We start from the raw sequence: 16,037 nt of genomic DNA, 5'->3' as shown, positions 1-16,037 counted from the left end.
TTTTGGTGTTTCCAGGGTGTCTGAATTGCTGGGGAGAAATAGGGTTAGCGGGTCTTGGTGAGTAGGGCTAGCAGGATAGAGCTGTGCCAGCGCCTAGCCATGCCAGACCACAAGGGCATTGGGAAGACTGTTGGGTTGCAGGAATCCCCAGTGCAGGGTGTGTGTCCGGTGAGTTAGGGCAAGAAACTGAGGGCGATTAGCGGGGAGCCAAAGGGTGTGGTCTTCCAACTTGCTAATGGGGCGCAGGTAACTTCTTTTCAGTTGCTTTGTGTGATGCTGCTCGTTGCTTTGGAGAAGCTCCAAGTGACTATGGCACACATTCATTCAGAATTGGTGTGGCAAGGGAGGCAGTTAAAAGGGGTTGGGAAATTATAGGATCATGCAACTTGGTAGGTGGTCTTCTAAGTGCTTTCTAAGTACATGAGATTGAAGGGGAGAATTGTTGAGGGTAAATGATATTAGGTTGTGTCTTACACATGTTGTTTTATCAGGTGCTGTGGCAGATCCAGAGAGGTCAAGCTGTCTATTGCAACATTCCATTATTTAGTGGGTCGACAGAATGAGCTGCAAAAATAGGGGGATTTTGTTCCTGATCCTGGGTTGTTTCAGATCCTGATGTTCACCTGTCACAAGTTTGCTTCAGGCGGATCTCTGGTGGCTAGTGATTTTTTTATTCTTCTAATTGTTGAGTGCAGTAGGTTGGGTAGCTGTACAGTGGTAGCTGTCCTGGCAGATCTGTTCTTAAAGGGAAATGTCAAAGGGAAATGTCAGGGGTAAAGATTAGCACTAGTCTTGTTGACTTCTGTGCTTTACGTTCAGTTGAAAGATAGTTCTACTCTACATATTGATATCCTAAGTGTCAGATAATGCTTAACCAAACCTTGTCCATTATCCTCTGCTCTCGGGTTTCTTTGTTTCTTTAACTATCGGGTGGGACATGAGTCCTCAGACCCATCGCCAAACCCTGCTGTGTGGGGGGTCGTTTTAGTGGTCTAATGGATCAATAAATGCTTCAGAAGATAAAGAATGGTTAACTATTGGGGGTGGGTTAGGCTCAACCTGGTATGTTAAAGACCAAGCGATAAGTCCTGTAGGAGGGAAAACAAGGCAAACATAGAAGGCAAACGGAATCCAAATGTGTTGGTCCAGAATCAACATTATCTAACCAGATAAGTGACAGTGAGTTGTCCAGAAAACACCTCTATGCTATGCAGACATTCTGCACACGAACGTCAGAAGCAGGGCCATTCCAACAAGAGAAAGCACAATGAGAGGCAGTAAAGACCATCACTCTCACCACGATAGTCATTCAAGCACATGTCCAGGTACAGCAGTCCCTCTAGTTTCAACACACCAGTAAACATCCATCCACTTGCAGCCCTTCCTTCTGATCATGGTACGTTTGAGAGAAACAAATTCTAAATTCTGGGCAGGGTTGCCTGGGATTCCTGCAATTCCGAAGTAAAGCCTCTCTGCGGTTCCCAGTCCCACTATTCACCAGTAGACACCACCCATGGTTGCAGGAGGTTGAAAGTACTAATTCAAATATCTGGGTACAAGACATTTATGGAGGGCCTTGGGTCTTCCAGAATGCAATGGGTCCAAGTGATAAAAGAGAGGGTGTCATCCATGCTTGGATGCAATGCCTCATTTGGAAGCCTTGGCTTTCAAATTATCCACTAACGGGATTGCTGGACTTTAGTTTCAATGGTCCGGAAGGCAGTCATATATCAGGAAGTGCCAAGAGACTGTGGAAGTTGGAGAGATAAGGGCAGGAATATGGTGAAGGGAAAGAAATGGAGAGGGTGAGGGGTAAGAAGGTAGAGCCAGGTGTTTAACATTATCAAATTACTAGTAACCCATTACGAAACTATAGTCATTAGTCATAGTATTGGTGTTTTTTCTCTAGACAGATAAAAACAAAGTATGCATAAATCTTGACACCTACTTGCCTGTATTTAAGACCAGCTCAGCAGTTTAAGTTAAGTCTTTATTCTTGCAGGTTTTTGCATTTGATGTTGGGGGTAAGGACTGGCGGTTCTATGACTGGACTATGATCACAACTATTGCAACATTTGGAGACTATGATCCTGAGCTGATGTGTTATGCTCACTCTAAAAGAGCTAGGGTGGTAGTGAAAGGTAAGTGAGAAGTATATTTACAACATAAGTCTCCCTTCAGCGATGTGTTTATTGATCTGCTTGAAATGCTCTTTATTGTATTGATATTTATGTTATATGTAAATTTCAGGAAGTGCACACGCTATAGCTCATATATTGGGTGTACGTTTAAAGATGTTTTCAAAACAGAAACTTTTTTGTACACAGTTCCACTTGCTTTTCAGTCTGAAAAGTCATTTTTTTCTCTCTCAGTCCTGTACTGTTCATAACTAGCTCTCTGAGAATCTATAGTGTTTAACTTTACACCTATCCATCCTTGTCATACCAAGACCATGCCTTGTTCCAAATCCAAAAGGCCTATCCCTGATATTAGCTAAGGCAAAGAAAAAAATGGACGAAGATCATTTTTTTTCTAGTATTTGAATGGCAAACCTTGTACTGCAATATATGTATCCTCCAGTCTTGCTTGACTTTAACATGACATCAATTTGCATTTTATACACAGCATCCAGTGCAGTCCCCCAATTATAGATTTGATCACATTTCTTCTACAAATATTTACTCACAGAGGCATCACCAACTCTCCTAGCAGCTTCTGTTTAATGTTTTCAATTTCAAAATACTTTATTCGGTTTTTTTTGTGAAAAAAAACATAAAAGTTCATATAGCATTAAAATTAACAATTCAAACATTACAGATAAAAATATACAAGGCAAGTAACTATTTTATAAAAAACGGCTATTCATAACATAAAGATTCAGCTATTGGATAATCTAGAAGGGGGCAGAAGACACATGATTTAGTTCTTGACAATTTTACATATCCAGACACTTCCTATACTTCATAGAACATTTTTAAAAACCAGCCACATAAGGTATACTTTCTGGGTTCAACATTTGTGGATAAAATACCGCACGGCGGGCTTGTACATAATTCATCATTTTTAAAATAGGTTTAAGATAAAAAGCCCTTGGAAATTCATAATATTTACAATAAAACATGAAATGTAGCAAATCCTGTGGAGACAAGTTGTCGCAGCCACAGGGTGCTAACACCATCCCCTTGTGACATCTCCTAGGGACTGCCAGTAGGAGGTGAAACAAATTAAACCTAAATCTGGTTAAAAGAAATTGTTCACATGCTGGTAATGGCCAGAGTAAATACTGTTCCTCAACAGGCGAGGTTATCAACATCAAATGGAGGCGCACACTGGGTTTCATCAAGTCCCTTTCCTCTCTGTACAGTTTCTTACGTGTGATGAATGACTGTTTTATAAATGCAAGATCCATCTTCGACATTCCTGACGGATTTATAAACAAGTCTGGTCGCCCCTCTTTACCAAAGCTATCTCTAAGATATCTCATCCAGGGTATTTTGGATACGTGTTCAAGGCTCAGAGTTTCTTTTAGCAAGCTGTGCGTTAGCCCAAGATGTTTGTTGTGCCAACATTGCATCCAAAACATAAGGGGACGTAATTACAGAGTGTCACTAATGTAGGGCATGCCTGTTTCTTCGTGCACTGATGTATTCGGGGTTCCCTGGGGGACAGACAAAAGTTGTTTTAGAAATTTGTTTTCAGCAACTTGGAGACCCTCATGGTTACTGTATCCCCATAGTTCGCTCCCATAAGTGGCTATTGCAGTGCTCTTGGAGCGATAGACCTTTAGCATGGCCGCCACCGGTCTATTGCCCATTCTGGCTGCGAAATCAAAAAGCGCTGCATTAGCCCTAGCCACTTCTCCCCTTTTCCTATTCAGCAGTGCAACCCAGGTCAACTGTTGGTCTAAAAGTACCCCTAAGTAAGAGAATGTGGTACATGAGGGGACCCTGATTCCATTTACCCTAAATGGATACTGTTTTCTAGCTGCCTTTCCCACCTGCAACACATAGGATTTAGTGTTGTTTATGTGCAAATCTAGTGATAACATAAATCCATAAAAGGTGTCCAATAATATTTGTAGTCCTTTCGGGGTGCGGGCTAAGAGGACGGCGTCGTCAGCATATAGTAAACCTGGCGAGCCCCGTCGTCCCACGTACGGGTAGTCCGCCCCTGACTTAACCAGTTTGTCTTCTAAATCATTGATATATAAGTTAAAAAGAAAGGGGGCCAGGGTGCACCTTTGCCTGACCCCCCGACTGGTTCTGAAGCTTTGAGTGACCTTTAGATCCCGGGTATATCTGACATTAGCCTTTGTGTCACTATGTAAGTGCATTAGGAAATTCACCAGATGTTGCTCTACCCCCATGGCCTCCATGGACTGCCACAACTTTCCCCGGTTGACACAGTCAAAAGCCGAGGAAAGATCCATTAAGGCCATGTAAACAGTTCCTGGTTGCGCGATGGTATCTTTACTCAGGATTAGGTAGAGGTTGAGGCACTGGTCCATGGTAAAATGTCCTACACGGAACCCATATTGCATGTCCGAGATGATCCTCTTCTCCTCTGCCCAGGTAGACAGCCTCTTCAGAATAACGGCCCAGTACTTTTACGATGGAATCTAACAGGGAGATAGAACCTGTAATTTCAGGTACAATTACGGTCTCCCTTTTTAAAAACGGGGACTATAGTTGAGAGACCCCATGAAGCTGGGCCACCCTTTTCTGCTGCTGCATGTCCCACGGCGGTGAGAATAGGGGCCCAAAAAGTGGGATCTGATTTGTAAAGATCAGGGGGGATGCTGTCTGGACCTAGGGCCTTTTTGTTGGAGAGATTACTTATACCCTCCATCAGTTCGCCCACTGAAAATACCACAATGTCCTGCCCGTTCCTCTCATGTGGGGGTGCTGATTGTACATTATTATCCTCGAAGATGGTTGAAAAATGACTCACCCACTCTCCCTCCGTAATGTTTGACCCCACTTCAGTGGTCCCTGGTGGTACTAGAGGTGATTGATTAATTGTACACCAGAATCTAGAGCTATTAGATAGGGTCAAGGGGTTTAAGAGTTCCTCCCATAGCGCGTTTTTCAGCTCGGTCTTCCTTTTTTTCAATACCTTTTTATAGGTTAATCGGAGCGAGCTGATTAGCGCTTTATCCCGGTGAAGTATTTTAAGGGCCTCTTTCAGGTCTCTAACTGCTTTTGAACAATTGCGGCAAAACCATTTTGGTTTATCCGATATGGTTTTACCCCCGTACCTCTAACATCTTTTCTACCTTTCGGGCGATATTCTCAAAGGCTATAAGGACTCCTTCATTGTCAGAGTTGGAGCTGAGACAGGTTAGAAAGTCCTTATCACAGTCCTTTGTAAGTTTTTCGTGGAATTCGGTTGGTATTACCTTGTTCCATTTTATGCATCGCCCGCCATTGATGGGTTGCAGCACGTTATCTCTTACAGTGGTGACCTTTTTTGTTTTTTTCATAAGGATCCCTCCTAACAGGATACAGACTGGGTTGTGGTCACTATAAGCACTGGGGGTTATTCGAAAGCCAGATAGAAGTGTCATAAGATTTCTGTCAACTAAAATGAAATCAATGTAAGTTCCGTTGCTTCCTCCTTTAAAGGTGGGTTCTTTTTGTATTGTCATCGGTGGGGCATTATTCAAGGAAAACAGGAGGTCTTGCTCATCTAGTAAGTGGTTCAAAGCACTACCCTGGGTTGTATGTTCAAATGGAGTCCCAAATACAAGCTACAGCCCATATCTGCTAGAGGATGTAACATGGGATCACCACATAAGTGGGCATTAAAATCCCCAACTAGTAGCAGGTTCCTTCTAAGCGCTCCTCGACATTGAATAATAAAATTGTGCAGTTCTGCGATCCTACAGCCCTCACCCTGGCTGTTTGTGTTATAAAAATTGATCATGCACATACTATTCTCTTCCATCCCCAACATAATTGCCTGAAAGTTTTTCTAGACAGAGGGAAGAACCCTGACACTACATCTCAATGCCAGGGAGAAAAAGATAACCAGGCCGCCCGAGGCCCGCCCACTTCTGGAGCTTATTGCCGGTACACAAAATGACTTATAGCCCTCCAGTGCTATGTTGCTGTCGGTTGCCCATGTCTCCTGAAGACAAATTAAAGAGTAGTGCTTTACAAACTGTACCCATAATGGGTCAGCAATCTTATTTGCAATCCCCGCTATGTTCCATGACAAGATGTTATATACTGGGTTGCCATCCAAATCCACCCCTGTTCTTATGTCAGGTGGGCCAGACCGCGTTGATTCCATAATAAGATCCTTACTGTCTCCATCTGTTACTGATCGGCCCAATAAACCAATATTATCTATTGTGATTGAAGCAGTTGATACAGTACTACCCCTTGGTTATGCCAAACAATCTGACTGGAGACCCGAGCCAAAATAGGGAGACACGTTATCAACGCGATCCCTCAGTCAGTCACATTTGTTGAGACCTGAGAGGATGTTATATCTATTTGTAACCTCTGTATGTGAAATAGATTCCATACCACGCCTCGGTTGTCCCCTGAATGGCCTAGCAGGTATTGTACACACTCCATTTCTGTACGTGTTGTAGTGCATCCTGTTTCTGTTGTAACTAACTCGATCTTTCTCTGGCCGATAGAAGAATCCCAGAGGTAAGATTTCTATGCCTTGTCCCCTCTGACCAGTATATGTCTCTGCTTCCATCAAAATCTTTTCAACCGGTACCGAACTATTAAAATTCACTACTATGCCGTCCCCTTCATTACATTTCTTGGTACGCCCCAACCAAGCTACTCGGCGTGCCATAATTATGTTATGTCCTATGTTTTGGCCACTTGCGGTGTTGTTTGCTAACCAATGGGTGACTTTATTTTTGATCTGCAGAATGTCCTCCCTCCCCCGCCCCCGAGGGCAAAGGTGGAACATTCCCTAATAATATTCCAAGTGGGGGTACTCTGAGGGGGCACGTGCAGAATAGAATGGTTACCCAGACCCTGGGCTCTACTACTGCGCTGTATGGGCCCATTAGGCTGTCGTGCTTGATGTCAGCCGTCTTCTAGGGGAGGTTTAAGAGCTTCCAATGAGCTACAGCTATCGCCGGGACATTTGGGGCTACCCTTCTTGTTCACTCTACTTGTCTCCCTCGTATCCGGGTTTCCACTTAGTGGCACTGTAGGGGGTTGATGGTTATTAGATGTGGATGAGTTATTATTACCATTCCCTCTACTTGACTGTTGCACAAAGCCTGAAGACTTTTTACTACCCACTATCTCTTGAAGCAAGTGGTTATTGTCTGTAGTGATTTGTTGTAACTTCTCTAAATTTGCGCTAACCACTCTAAGTCTCTCTATAAGGGGGAGAGTTAACGACTTTACTAACTGTTCTACTTGTCCAATCAAGGTACCTCCTTCCTGAGCAGTCAGTGGTAATCTTTTGGGCAGGGGATGATGCTGGTGCATGAGGTTAAGCGGTGCATGGGTGCTAGTAGGCTGGACAGCAGCTTGTATTTGGCAGTGTGCACCTGGAGGGTTATTCTTTTTGGCCGTAAGCTTAGGGATCTTTGCCCGATTGCCTTTCTTCCCACCCCCACACCTTTTTCTTTTCCCCGTTGGTTTACATCTGGTGGGAATTATCTCTGTGGTAGGGCAAGCTATGGTCTTTGTAGGGGGTGTATTAGCCTGTGTTCTATCATCGATATGGATGATGCTATCCTGTATACTGTTCCCCAGCGCAGTGATACTTTGATCTTCTGAAATAGTGCTACTTTCGGGTAACCCTAGATCTATGAGGCGTTGACTAACTCTCCTCTCAGGCGTGATGCTATTCATAATGTTACCCAAAGAAGATCTTTTAGCATTAAGGAACTCAGAGGATAGCCTTTCCTCAGTTATTGCTCTTTCTCGTTCTAGGGCAGCCCCTTCCCTAGTGAAGAACCCATCTAGTGGACCAATAATGCTTCCCCCACAGGGTGTAGGCGGTAATGATCCCCCAATATCCTTACGGCGGGGCATGGTTTACCCTAGAAGAATTATGAATTATGAGTTTTTCCAAACAATGTCCAGCTATTGGACAATATTAGACCGTTTGGTGCAATCTGGATCATTCAATCAATGTCACCTGATTAATGTTCTATGCGGGGTCCAAGGGGGGTGGCCCGGCCCGGCCTCTGAGGGCCACAGAGGGCCCGCCCTTTTCCCGGGCTTAGCCCGGCGCGTCCCACGTGCGTCCTCGCGGGACGAGGGACCTGACGCAGCTTTATGCGCCTCCTGGCCCGATCAGTGGTGGCGTGGGCGTTTGCCCCAAGGGATCCTGGGTGTTGTAGGCAGTCGTCAGACCGGCGGAGCAAAGCCCGGCCGGTCGTTCGTGATGCTGGAGGGCGGAGCCAAGCCCGGCCGCAGGTCGAAGAACAACGGGCACAGCAAGCGTCAACAGAGAGCCCCAGAGTCAGTTACAGCATCGGAAGGCACCGTTTCTGTTTAATAAAGTGCCCAAGCCAGCTCCTGATTGGAATTGCCTGCACGTGACTATGCAATATGATGCCCAAGGAGACTTGAAATATTGCTCACCACTGGATAGCCACTGTAATAGAGGAAGTAGATTGCAATCCTGTGCTTTACTGTGGTGCAGATTTGAATGAGAGTCAAATCTTTTTTTTTTGCTGTTTATGTAGTGCAAACAAGGCATTATAATTTGTTGGCAACCAGGAGCTTTACAAGAGAACCAGACTATGCACATTTATTTAGGTACAGTGTGGGAAGTTGGGATGTTGGCTGATTGAGCAGGAGCCCTGGCCGTACAACAGCAGCAATCCCCTGTAGGGTGGACCACACAAGGTCACTAAATTAACCTGTGCTTAACCCTGGGTAGCTTGGCACAAAAACAGTCTGGCTTAACTTGGAAGCAATGTGTAAAGTATTTATGCTGCACACAAATCCTAATAAAGTGAAAACACAAAACAAGAAAATTCCACACCAATTTTGAAAAATAGGGTTAATGTTAATACATTTTTTGACACCAAAATGACAAACATCCAATCAGTAGAACCGTAGTTATTATTTTTTTAAGATCAAAACTCCAACCGCATTCTACTAGTCGCACAAGACTGGGTCAGAATTGAAAAATGTTGCAGACCGTGATGGATCACGGTCCAAAAACATGAAGTGGATGGGCCCGGTCAGCGTTTACCTTCCGACTTAGAAGAGATTTTGGGAAAAAAATTCTGAGAAGGTAAAGATCAGGGGTAAGGCTGCAGGAGGTGTCAGAGGAGGGAGCATCATTGTCAGATAGCCTTGGGTTGAAGCTGCTGTGAAGATTTTGATGTTCAGACTTACCCCCAGATTCATGAAACCCCTTTTCTGCGAATTCTAAATTGCGAGAAATACCGAATCGCAATTTAGAATTCGCATAATGGGATTAATGAAATTCTGCGGAAAAAAATAGCGATTCGCATTCGGCCGCAAAAGCCGATTGCGATTTTCCCTAAATCACAGAATAATTGCTAAATCTGACAATTTCCGTGTTGAAATTGCGATCTCGCTATCAGCGAACTCGCAAATTGCGATCTCGCTGATAGCGAGATCGCACAAACGGGAAGTTGCATTTCGAGCACAGTGATGACATCACAACCAGGAAGCAGGCAGATCCCTCCCTCATTCTGATTACTGAGGCTGATTTGGAAGCAGCACTGCCCATTGCTCCACTCTAAAGCACCTCCAGCTTTGAATCAGGACACACCCCACTGCAGCAATGTCACAGGAAGCAGCAGGGACCAGTTCCACAGGGAGAAAGAGAAAAATTAAATTCTCCGAACAGGAGCTTGAACATCTGATTGAGGGAGTCAGTAGAGATCATGACGTACGCAGCCTAACTCATCCTTAAATACATTAGGAAACTCTCTCTTGAGAACAGTGGTAAATGTTCTGAGCCAACACATCATTGGCTTGAAAATATTCCTTTAGGATAATGGGTGGATCACTATTCGGATCTAACATTAATCCAAGATCTCTCTGGTGAAACCAGCTAAGAATGCTGTCACCTTTTTGTAGGACATAAATTTTCCCTGAAACATATCTACCTTTATACTCTATCAAACCTGAAAAGTAACTCATTAATGTTATGGGTTCTGCCCCATAGGTGAACTACCATCGGACTCCCGTATTAGCCACAGTGCCCCCAGCCAATACAAATGCGCGCTCCACTCCTGGCGTTTCCATACAACCTTGATGGAAGCCCCGGAATTGTTTTGAAAGAATGTCATTAGCCCCGCGGTTTCTCCTTAATAACCCAGGACGAGACAACCAGCAAGTAAACCGACATTAATGCGATAATAGTCATTGTGTTAATAATTGTTGAACAAAACAATAATGCTGATAGTTCTTGTCCTGATGATGATGTCATAATTTAAAAAGGCATCGAAACGTCGTCGACAAAAAACCCCATATGCAATAAGATTAATGCTATAATATTTGACGCAATGGTATGGTTATGTTTAAGAGATTGAGTCTGTAGCACTGAACAATAGTATACAGACAGATTTTCGCTTTGCCTTTTTGGCCATTTCTTTGTTGTTTTGTCTTAAATGTTGTGGGTCATGGCTGTGCCCACTTGTTATCTTGGTCTTAAAACTCTCTCTATGAACTTGATCATTTAAAATAAAATTCTTGTCCGGCTGGACAAAGAAACATACTACTTATTAGGTTTATGATTATTATGTTTTGCTATCCTGTCCACATATAGGGACCATTGTCTTTTGTAACTTGATACTGCCCAAGGTCCCTATGATATACCTTTTGGGTTCCCTTGTTCTTGTGAAAATAAGGTACTAGGATATAGTCAAGCCTCGAGAGACTCCCACGTGCTCCCGAATAAAAGGTATATTGTGCCTGTCGAGGGTGCAGTTGCCTCCAGCAATCCACTAAACCCAACATATCCAGGAAGTTGCCCAGCCATGACTGTGATCTCGAAAGAGTCCTGGGGGGGCTACGGTCCTCGCTACCACAGATAACCGAGTTAAAGTCCCCACCCACAACCAACATACCCTCAGGGAAGCTCAAAACCACCCTTCCCAAATCAGAAAACGTGGTGGACTGTAAGCCCGGCGGGACATAGACAGAGAGTATGGAGATCGTCTTCCCCTCCCAGCGGCCCGTAATGGCCGCATATCTGCCTCTATCATCCAGCACAGTGTCATCTATCTCCAAGGGGAGGGAACTCCTAACTAGGACGCCCGCCCCCCACGACCCAGTAGTAAATCCAGAATGTGCCGCCAGACGATATCCCCTTCTATTCAATGCATGGCAAGTGTTCCCTATCAGATGTGTTTCCTGTAGTAACACTATATATCTGGTGAAAGACGTTTCAAATATTGTAAAACTATCCCCCGCTTGATCCTATCGCCCAGACCATTAACATTCCAGCTCAACACCCTCAGCCCCCTACCCCCCCATTCCAGAAATGAGAACTGTGCTCCCCCCACAAAGAAACAGGCACAATAGACAAAATATGCAGCAAAGTGAAGCCTCGGAGTGAACAAAAAAACAAAGCCCCCCCGCCCCCAGGAAAGTCCCTAAAACACACCCCCCCACCCTGCACCCCTGCGGTAGACCAAAAAGCCACCACAACTTGCAGTGTGCCTGTCGCCCCATTAAACTAATCTACGAAAAGAGAGAAAGAACCCCCTAGAGGAGGAAGAATCCCAAGCCCTCCCACCCCCGGGTAATCACCGATCCATGTACATAGAAATAATCAAACCACCGCTGTAAGTCCATATAGCTGGCACACCGGTAGGGACTCACTCCTCCTGTTCGTCTAGGCCACCTTCAGTGCCTTTTGATTGTTCCGGGCGGTTACGATGTGCCGGCAGAGTATCGAGCCAGTCGCCGAAAACCTCTGGGCAGTCAAAGAAGAGTGCACGTTCCTCATATTCGATCCTCAATCGAGCCGGGAAAAGCATGGCGTACTTTAGTCCCATGTCTCTAAGTCGCCTTTTTACCCCCGTGAAGCCCATGCGTTGTTTTTGCACCGCCTGTGTGAAGTCTGGATAAAAACTGACCGACGCGTTGTCAAATTTTGTGGGTCCATTGGTGCGTGATGCTTGAAGGATAGCGTCTCTGTCCCGAAAATTAAAAATCCTGGCTATGATAGGCCTTGGTGCGGCGCCCGGTTTAGGCCTCCCACCTGGAACTCTGTGGGCGCGCTCCACGGTGAAAAAGTTACTGAGGCCCTTAGGCTCTAGATGATGCAGCACAAGGTTCTCCACCAGAAGGTCTGTGGATAATTCCATGGAGTTCTCCGGAACACCAATAATGCGGACGTTGTTGCGCCTGGCCCGGCTCTCGAAATCATCCAGCCGACGGGCAAAAAAGTAATTGGACGTCCGGAGATTACGGACTTCGGTCTGAAGGTCCGAGACATCAGTAGTGAGACTTGCAGTCTTAATGTCCAGGGACTTGACCCGCTCATTGGTCTTTGCGAGATCCGTCCTGATGAGGTTGACTTCAATCGCCACGGTGTCTATCTTAGAAGCCAGTGTCTTGTACTGCTGACCCATAGAGGTTTTCACACTAGCAATGGCGCCCATGACATCTCGCAGTGTCAAGTCTTCCGTCGCAGGAGAGCCATCTCCAGTCTCATCCGAAATTTTGCCTACTCCACCAGGGGATCCCTTCTGGCGGGTGAAGTGGTCCATAGTATTGGTTTGGGCGACACCCCCTCGGAATGTGCCCCTGGTGGCCCGCTTCTCACTCTCCGACTTGCCCGTCATGTTGAGTAGCGAGCCCTGTTGGGCCTTTTGAGATCTGGTTAGAATGGCTCCCCGCAGAACCGACTTGTGGAGTCAGGGATGAGGGCGAAAGACAGATGATAAGCCTGGAGCCGACAGCAAGACACAGGCCAGCAGTGTCAACAGGCAGCAAGTCGCAGTAGACAGTGACCAAAAACGAAACCGAAAGTACCACGGGGCAGCAGTCGGGTCTCATTAACCGCTGTTGTTCAATTGCCACCTGGGTACCTCGGGGACTCGAGTCCGTGGATAATCGTCGGTGTAGGCCGCTAAGTTTCAAGGTGCAGTGAGTCCGGTTCGCGGCGGCCAAATCGTTTTTTGAAAAAAGATATCTTGTCAGCAGGGCATCAGCTAGTAGAACCCGTCATCAAAATCAGAATATGTGGCAGGATAAATGCGGGAGGCGGAAAGGGTCTCGGGAGCCTTGTGCTCACGCGTCCATCTTGGATACGCTCAAAGCTCCTCCTCATTTGTACACATTTTTACAGAATGGATACTGTTTTCTTTGTTTTCACGTTTAGAAATTATGTCTACACATTTCAAAGAGTGCTCAATTTGTTTAGCAATAGATATGACCTCCTCAAGAGAGGGTTCATCCTATTGTCACAAATCACTTCTAACCTCTACATTGCACCCCAACATAAATTGTTCCCTAATTCTTTCATCAAGAAGGGCCCCAAATTTACATGAGAATGCTAACTTCCTAAGCCCGGTAACATAGGTCTCAACAGACTCCCCATCATTTTGTGTCCTCCTAACAAAATGATAATGTTCGAGGATAGTACTGACCTTGGGTAAATAGTGCTTATCAAGTTTTAAAATGAAAACCTCGTAGTCATTCAAAGTTTGATCATCAACATTGGATAAATGATCAAACACCTCTTGTCCCTCAGAGCCGAGACAATGAAGGAGAAGAGCAGTTGTCCTTTAAGCACTCAGATTAGTGCCACACACTTTGGCATATCTCTTAAACACCAGGGTAGGAAAGGAAAAATGGAGGAGTTGCCACATTCTCCATGATGGTGAACACCAAAAAAAAAAAAAAAGAAAATGTACTTTAGACCAAAGATAATATGGAGCTTCTGAGAACGTATCCAAATAATATTGGAAACACTGGAAAGATAACCCTATCACAAGTACAGCAATATGACTAATATTAATAAACTAAATAGTTATTAAGTACACAAAGTTTAGCAAATTGGCAAATGGTACTAATGTTACCCAAAAGGTCTTAAAGAGTTTGCTAGAAAAAACAAAAATGAGAAGCGAAAATTGCTAAAAGCAAAACGTTTGTTGTTGTAGTAAAGTTAATAACCAAGAGTGTTAATCCTGGAAGACCACAAGATGGCACTGTCGTATTAATTCTGCCCTTGAATTAAATCCATGCATTGGAATTCATAGTAGTTCTGTGAAAGTTAAATGTTAGCGGTGCGAAGAGCGGTTACCTCCTGGAGAAGATTGAGGCTCCGTGTTGTGAAAAGCCTACAAAATGTTCGCACTGTGAAGATTCTCCGCGTGTGAAGGTATTGAGAGGTTTCCTGCTTGTAAATATGTGGGAGAGTCACTCGAAACACTTCGCACTGAAAGAATTTGCTTTTTACTTTAAATAAACTCAAATTTCTGCCACGCTGCATACGCAGAGTAAAATGTGTAACGTAGCGTGATGATGTAATCGTAGAGAAGAACTTCATAACGATGGATGCAAAGAGTCAAACGTTCACGTGTCCAGGATACCAGGTAATCAGTTACGTGAAGAGTTGTAATTTGATAAATGCAGTTTCTCCGTGCCGCTTGAGGCTTGGAACGTGATTTTCTGCTGTTCGCCCTTTCCCTGCCTCGGAGTGAGAGCTGGGATTTCTGCTGCCAGACGGGGACCAGTGCCGCCAAAGGAACCACCGGCTGAGACGCGGGACTGCGAGGACCAGGGGGCCAAGCAACACCTGACAGGCCACACCTGGTCCTCTTCCCCCCCCGCTCCCTCGGCATTGAAAGTGCTTCGCGGACCCGGTCCTGCGGGTGCCGCTTGAGGCTTGGAACGTGATTGTCTGCTGTTCGCCCTTTCCCTACCTCGGAGTGAGAGCTGGGATTTCTGCTGCCAGACGGGGACCAGTGCCGCCAAAGGAACCACCGGCTGAGACGCGGGACTGCGAGGACCAGGGGGCCAAGCAACACCTGACAGGCCGCACCTGGTCCTCTTCCCGCCCCGCCCCCTCGGCATTGAAAGTGCTTCGCGGACCCGGTCCTGCGGGTGCCGCTTGAGGCTTGGAACGTGATTGTCTGCTGTTCGCCCTTTCCCTGCCTCGGAGTGAGAGCTGGGATTTCTGCTGCCAGACGGGGACCAGTGCCGCCAAAGGAACCACCGGCTGAGACGCGGGACTGCGAGGACCAGGGGGCCAAGCAACACCTGACAGGCCACACCTGGTCCTCTTCCCGCCCCGCCCCCTCGGCTAACGACCATCCCTTGGGAGCAAAAAATCATTGCACGCCTCCCGCAACGCGGGACGCGCGTGGGGCGGTCCCCGGGGCGAAGACCGGGCAAAGAGCGGGCCGTTTTAGGCCGTCAGAGACCGGACCGGGCCCCCCCCCCTAACGTTGTCCCTGTCGCAAGGCTCTTCTCCTTACTCTATCAGCCTGCGGTTCTGACTGTTCCTCTCGCCATGGCTACTAGAGTATCCAGGAGTAAGGCTGCCCAACAGTGCTCTAGCACACTGGAAAAATTCTTTCCGAAGGCCAGTGCTGCGGCTTGCAAAGGTCACATAGTATCAGACACTCTCCTTGAGGTGAACTTAGAAAACGCGTCAGTGTCAGTGCACCCCTCGGACTCTTCTTCCATCGATGTTGGCACTCCAATACCCCTTGACGCCACCCATCTATCTCTCATGGATAGCATTGATCAGACAATCGAGTCAGTCCTCCAACAACTTAGGACCCCGTCTAATCTACTGAGGGATAGTGAGCCTTTGCGCCCCTCGGGGGTGGTGGAGACCACTCCGTATATGAACTGTGCGGAAATGACTAAGGCGCAGGATGAAGGGCAAGTTGCAGCGCCAACAGATCCCATAGGCAGTAGAGTGGACCATCCTCCGAAAAGGAAAAGGTCAAGGAAGCTTAGAGGGGCAAAAAGGGCCAAAGTGGATAAAACCAACCCAACATTAGATGTTAGCTCAGACATTTCGGCTTCTCCTGTGGTTACTTCCCCGGGAATTGGATCTGATCAACCAGACTCGCCATTAGCCACAGTGGTACC

The 16,037-nt window shown here is 46.1% G+C and overlaps 1 protein-coding gene across 1 annotated transcript in view; it reads left to right on the top strand.

Moving 5' to 3' along the window:
* The window catches only part of LOC147747517 (di-N-acetylchitobiase-like), a 144,980-nt gene that overhangs the window by 18,239 nt on the left and 110,704 nt on the right, over positions 1 to 16,037 (top strand). Inside the window, exon 2 of the mRNA XM_086953982.1 lies at positions 2,003 to 2,141. Within this exon, the coding sequence (XP_086810108.1) occupies positions 2,003 to 2,141 (139 nt within the window). The remainder of the gene's footprint in view (positions 1 to 2,002; positions 2,142 to 16,037) is intronic.

This window comes from Lissotriton vulgaris, chromosome 1_1 (assembly GCF_964263255.1).
Source record: "Lissotriton vulgaris chromosome 1_1, aLisVul1.2, whole genome shotgun sequence".
In the NCBI taxonomy this organism is placed as follows: domain Eukaryota; kingdom Metazoa; phylum Chordata; class Amphibia; order Caudata; family Salamandridae; genus Lissotriton; species Lissotriton vulgaris.
Note: the sequence above shows the minus strand (reverse complement) of the source record. Positions and strands in the feature narration are given on the sequence as shown.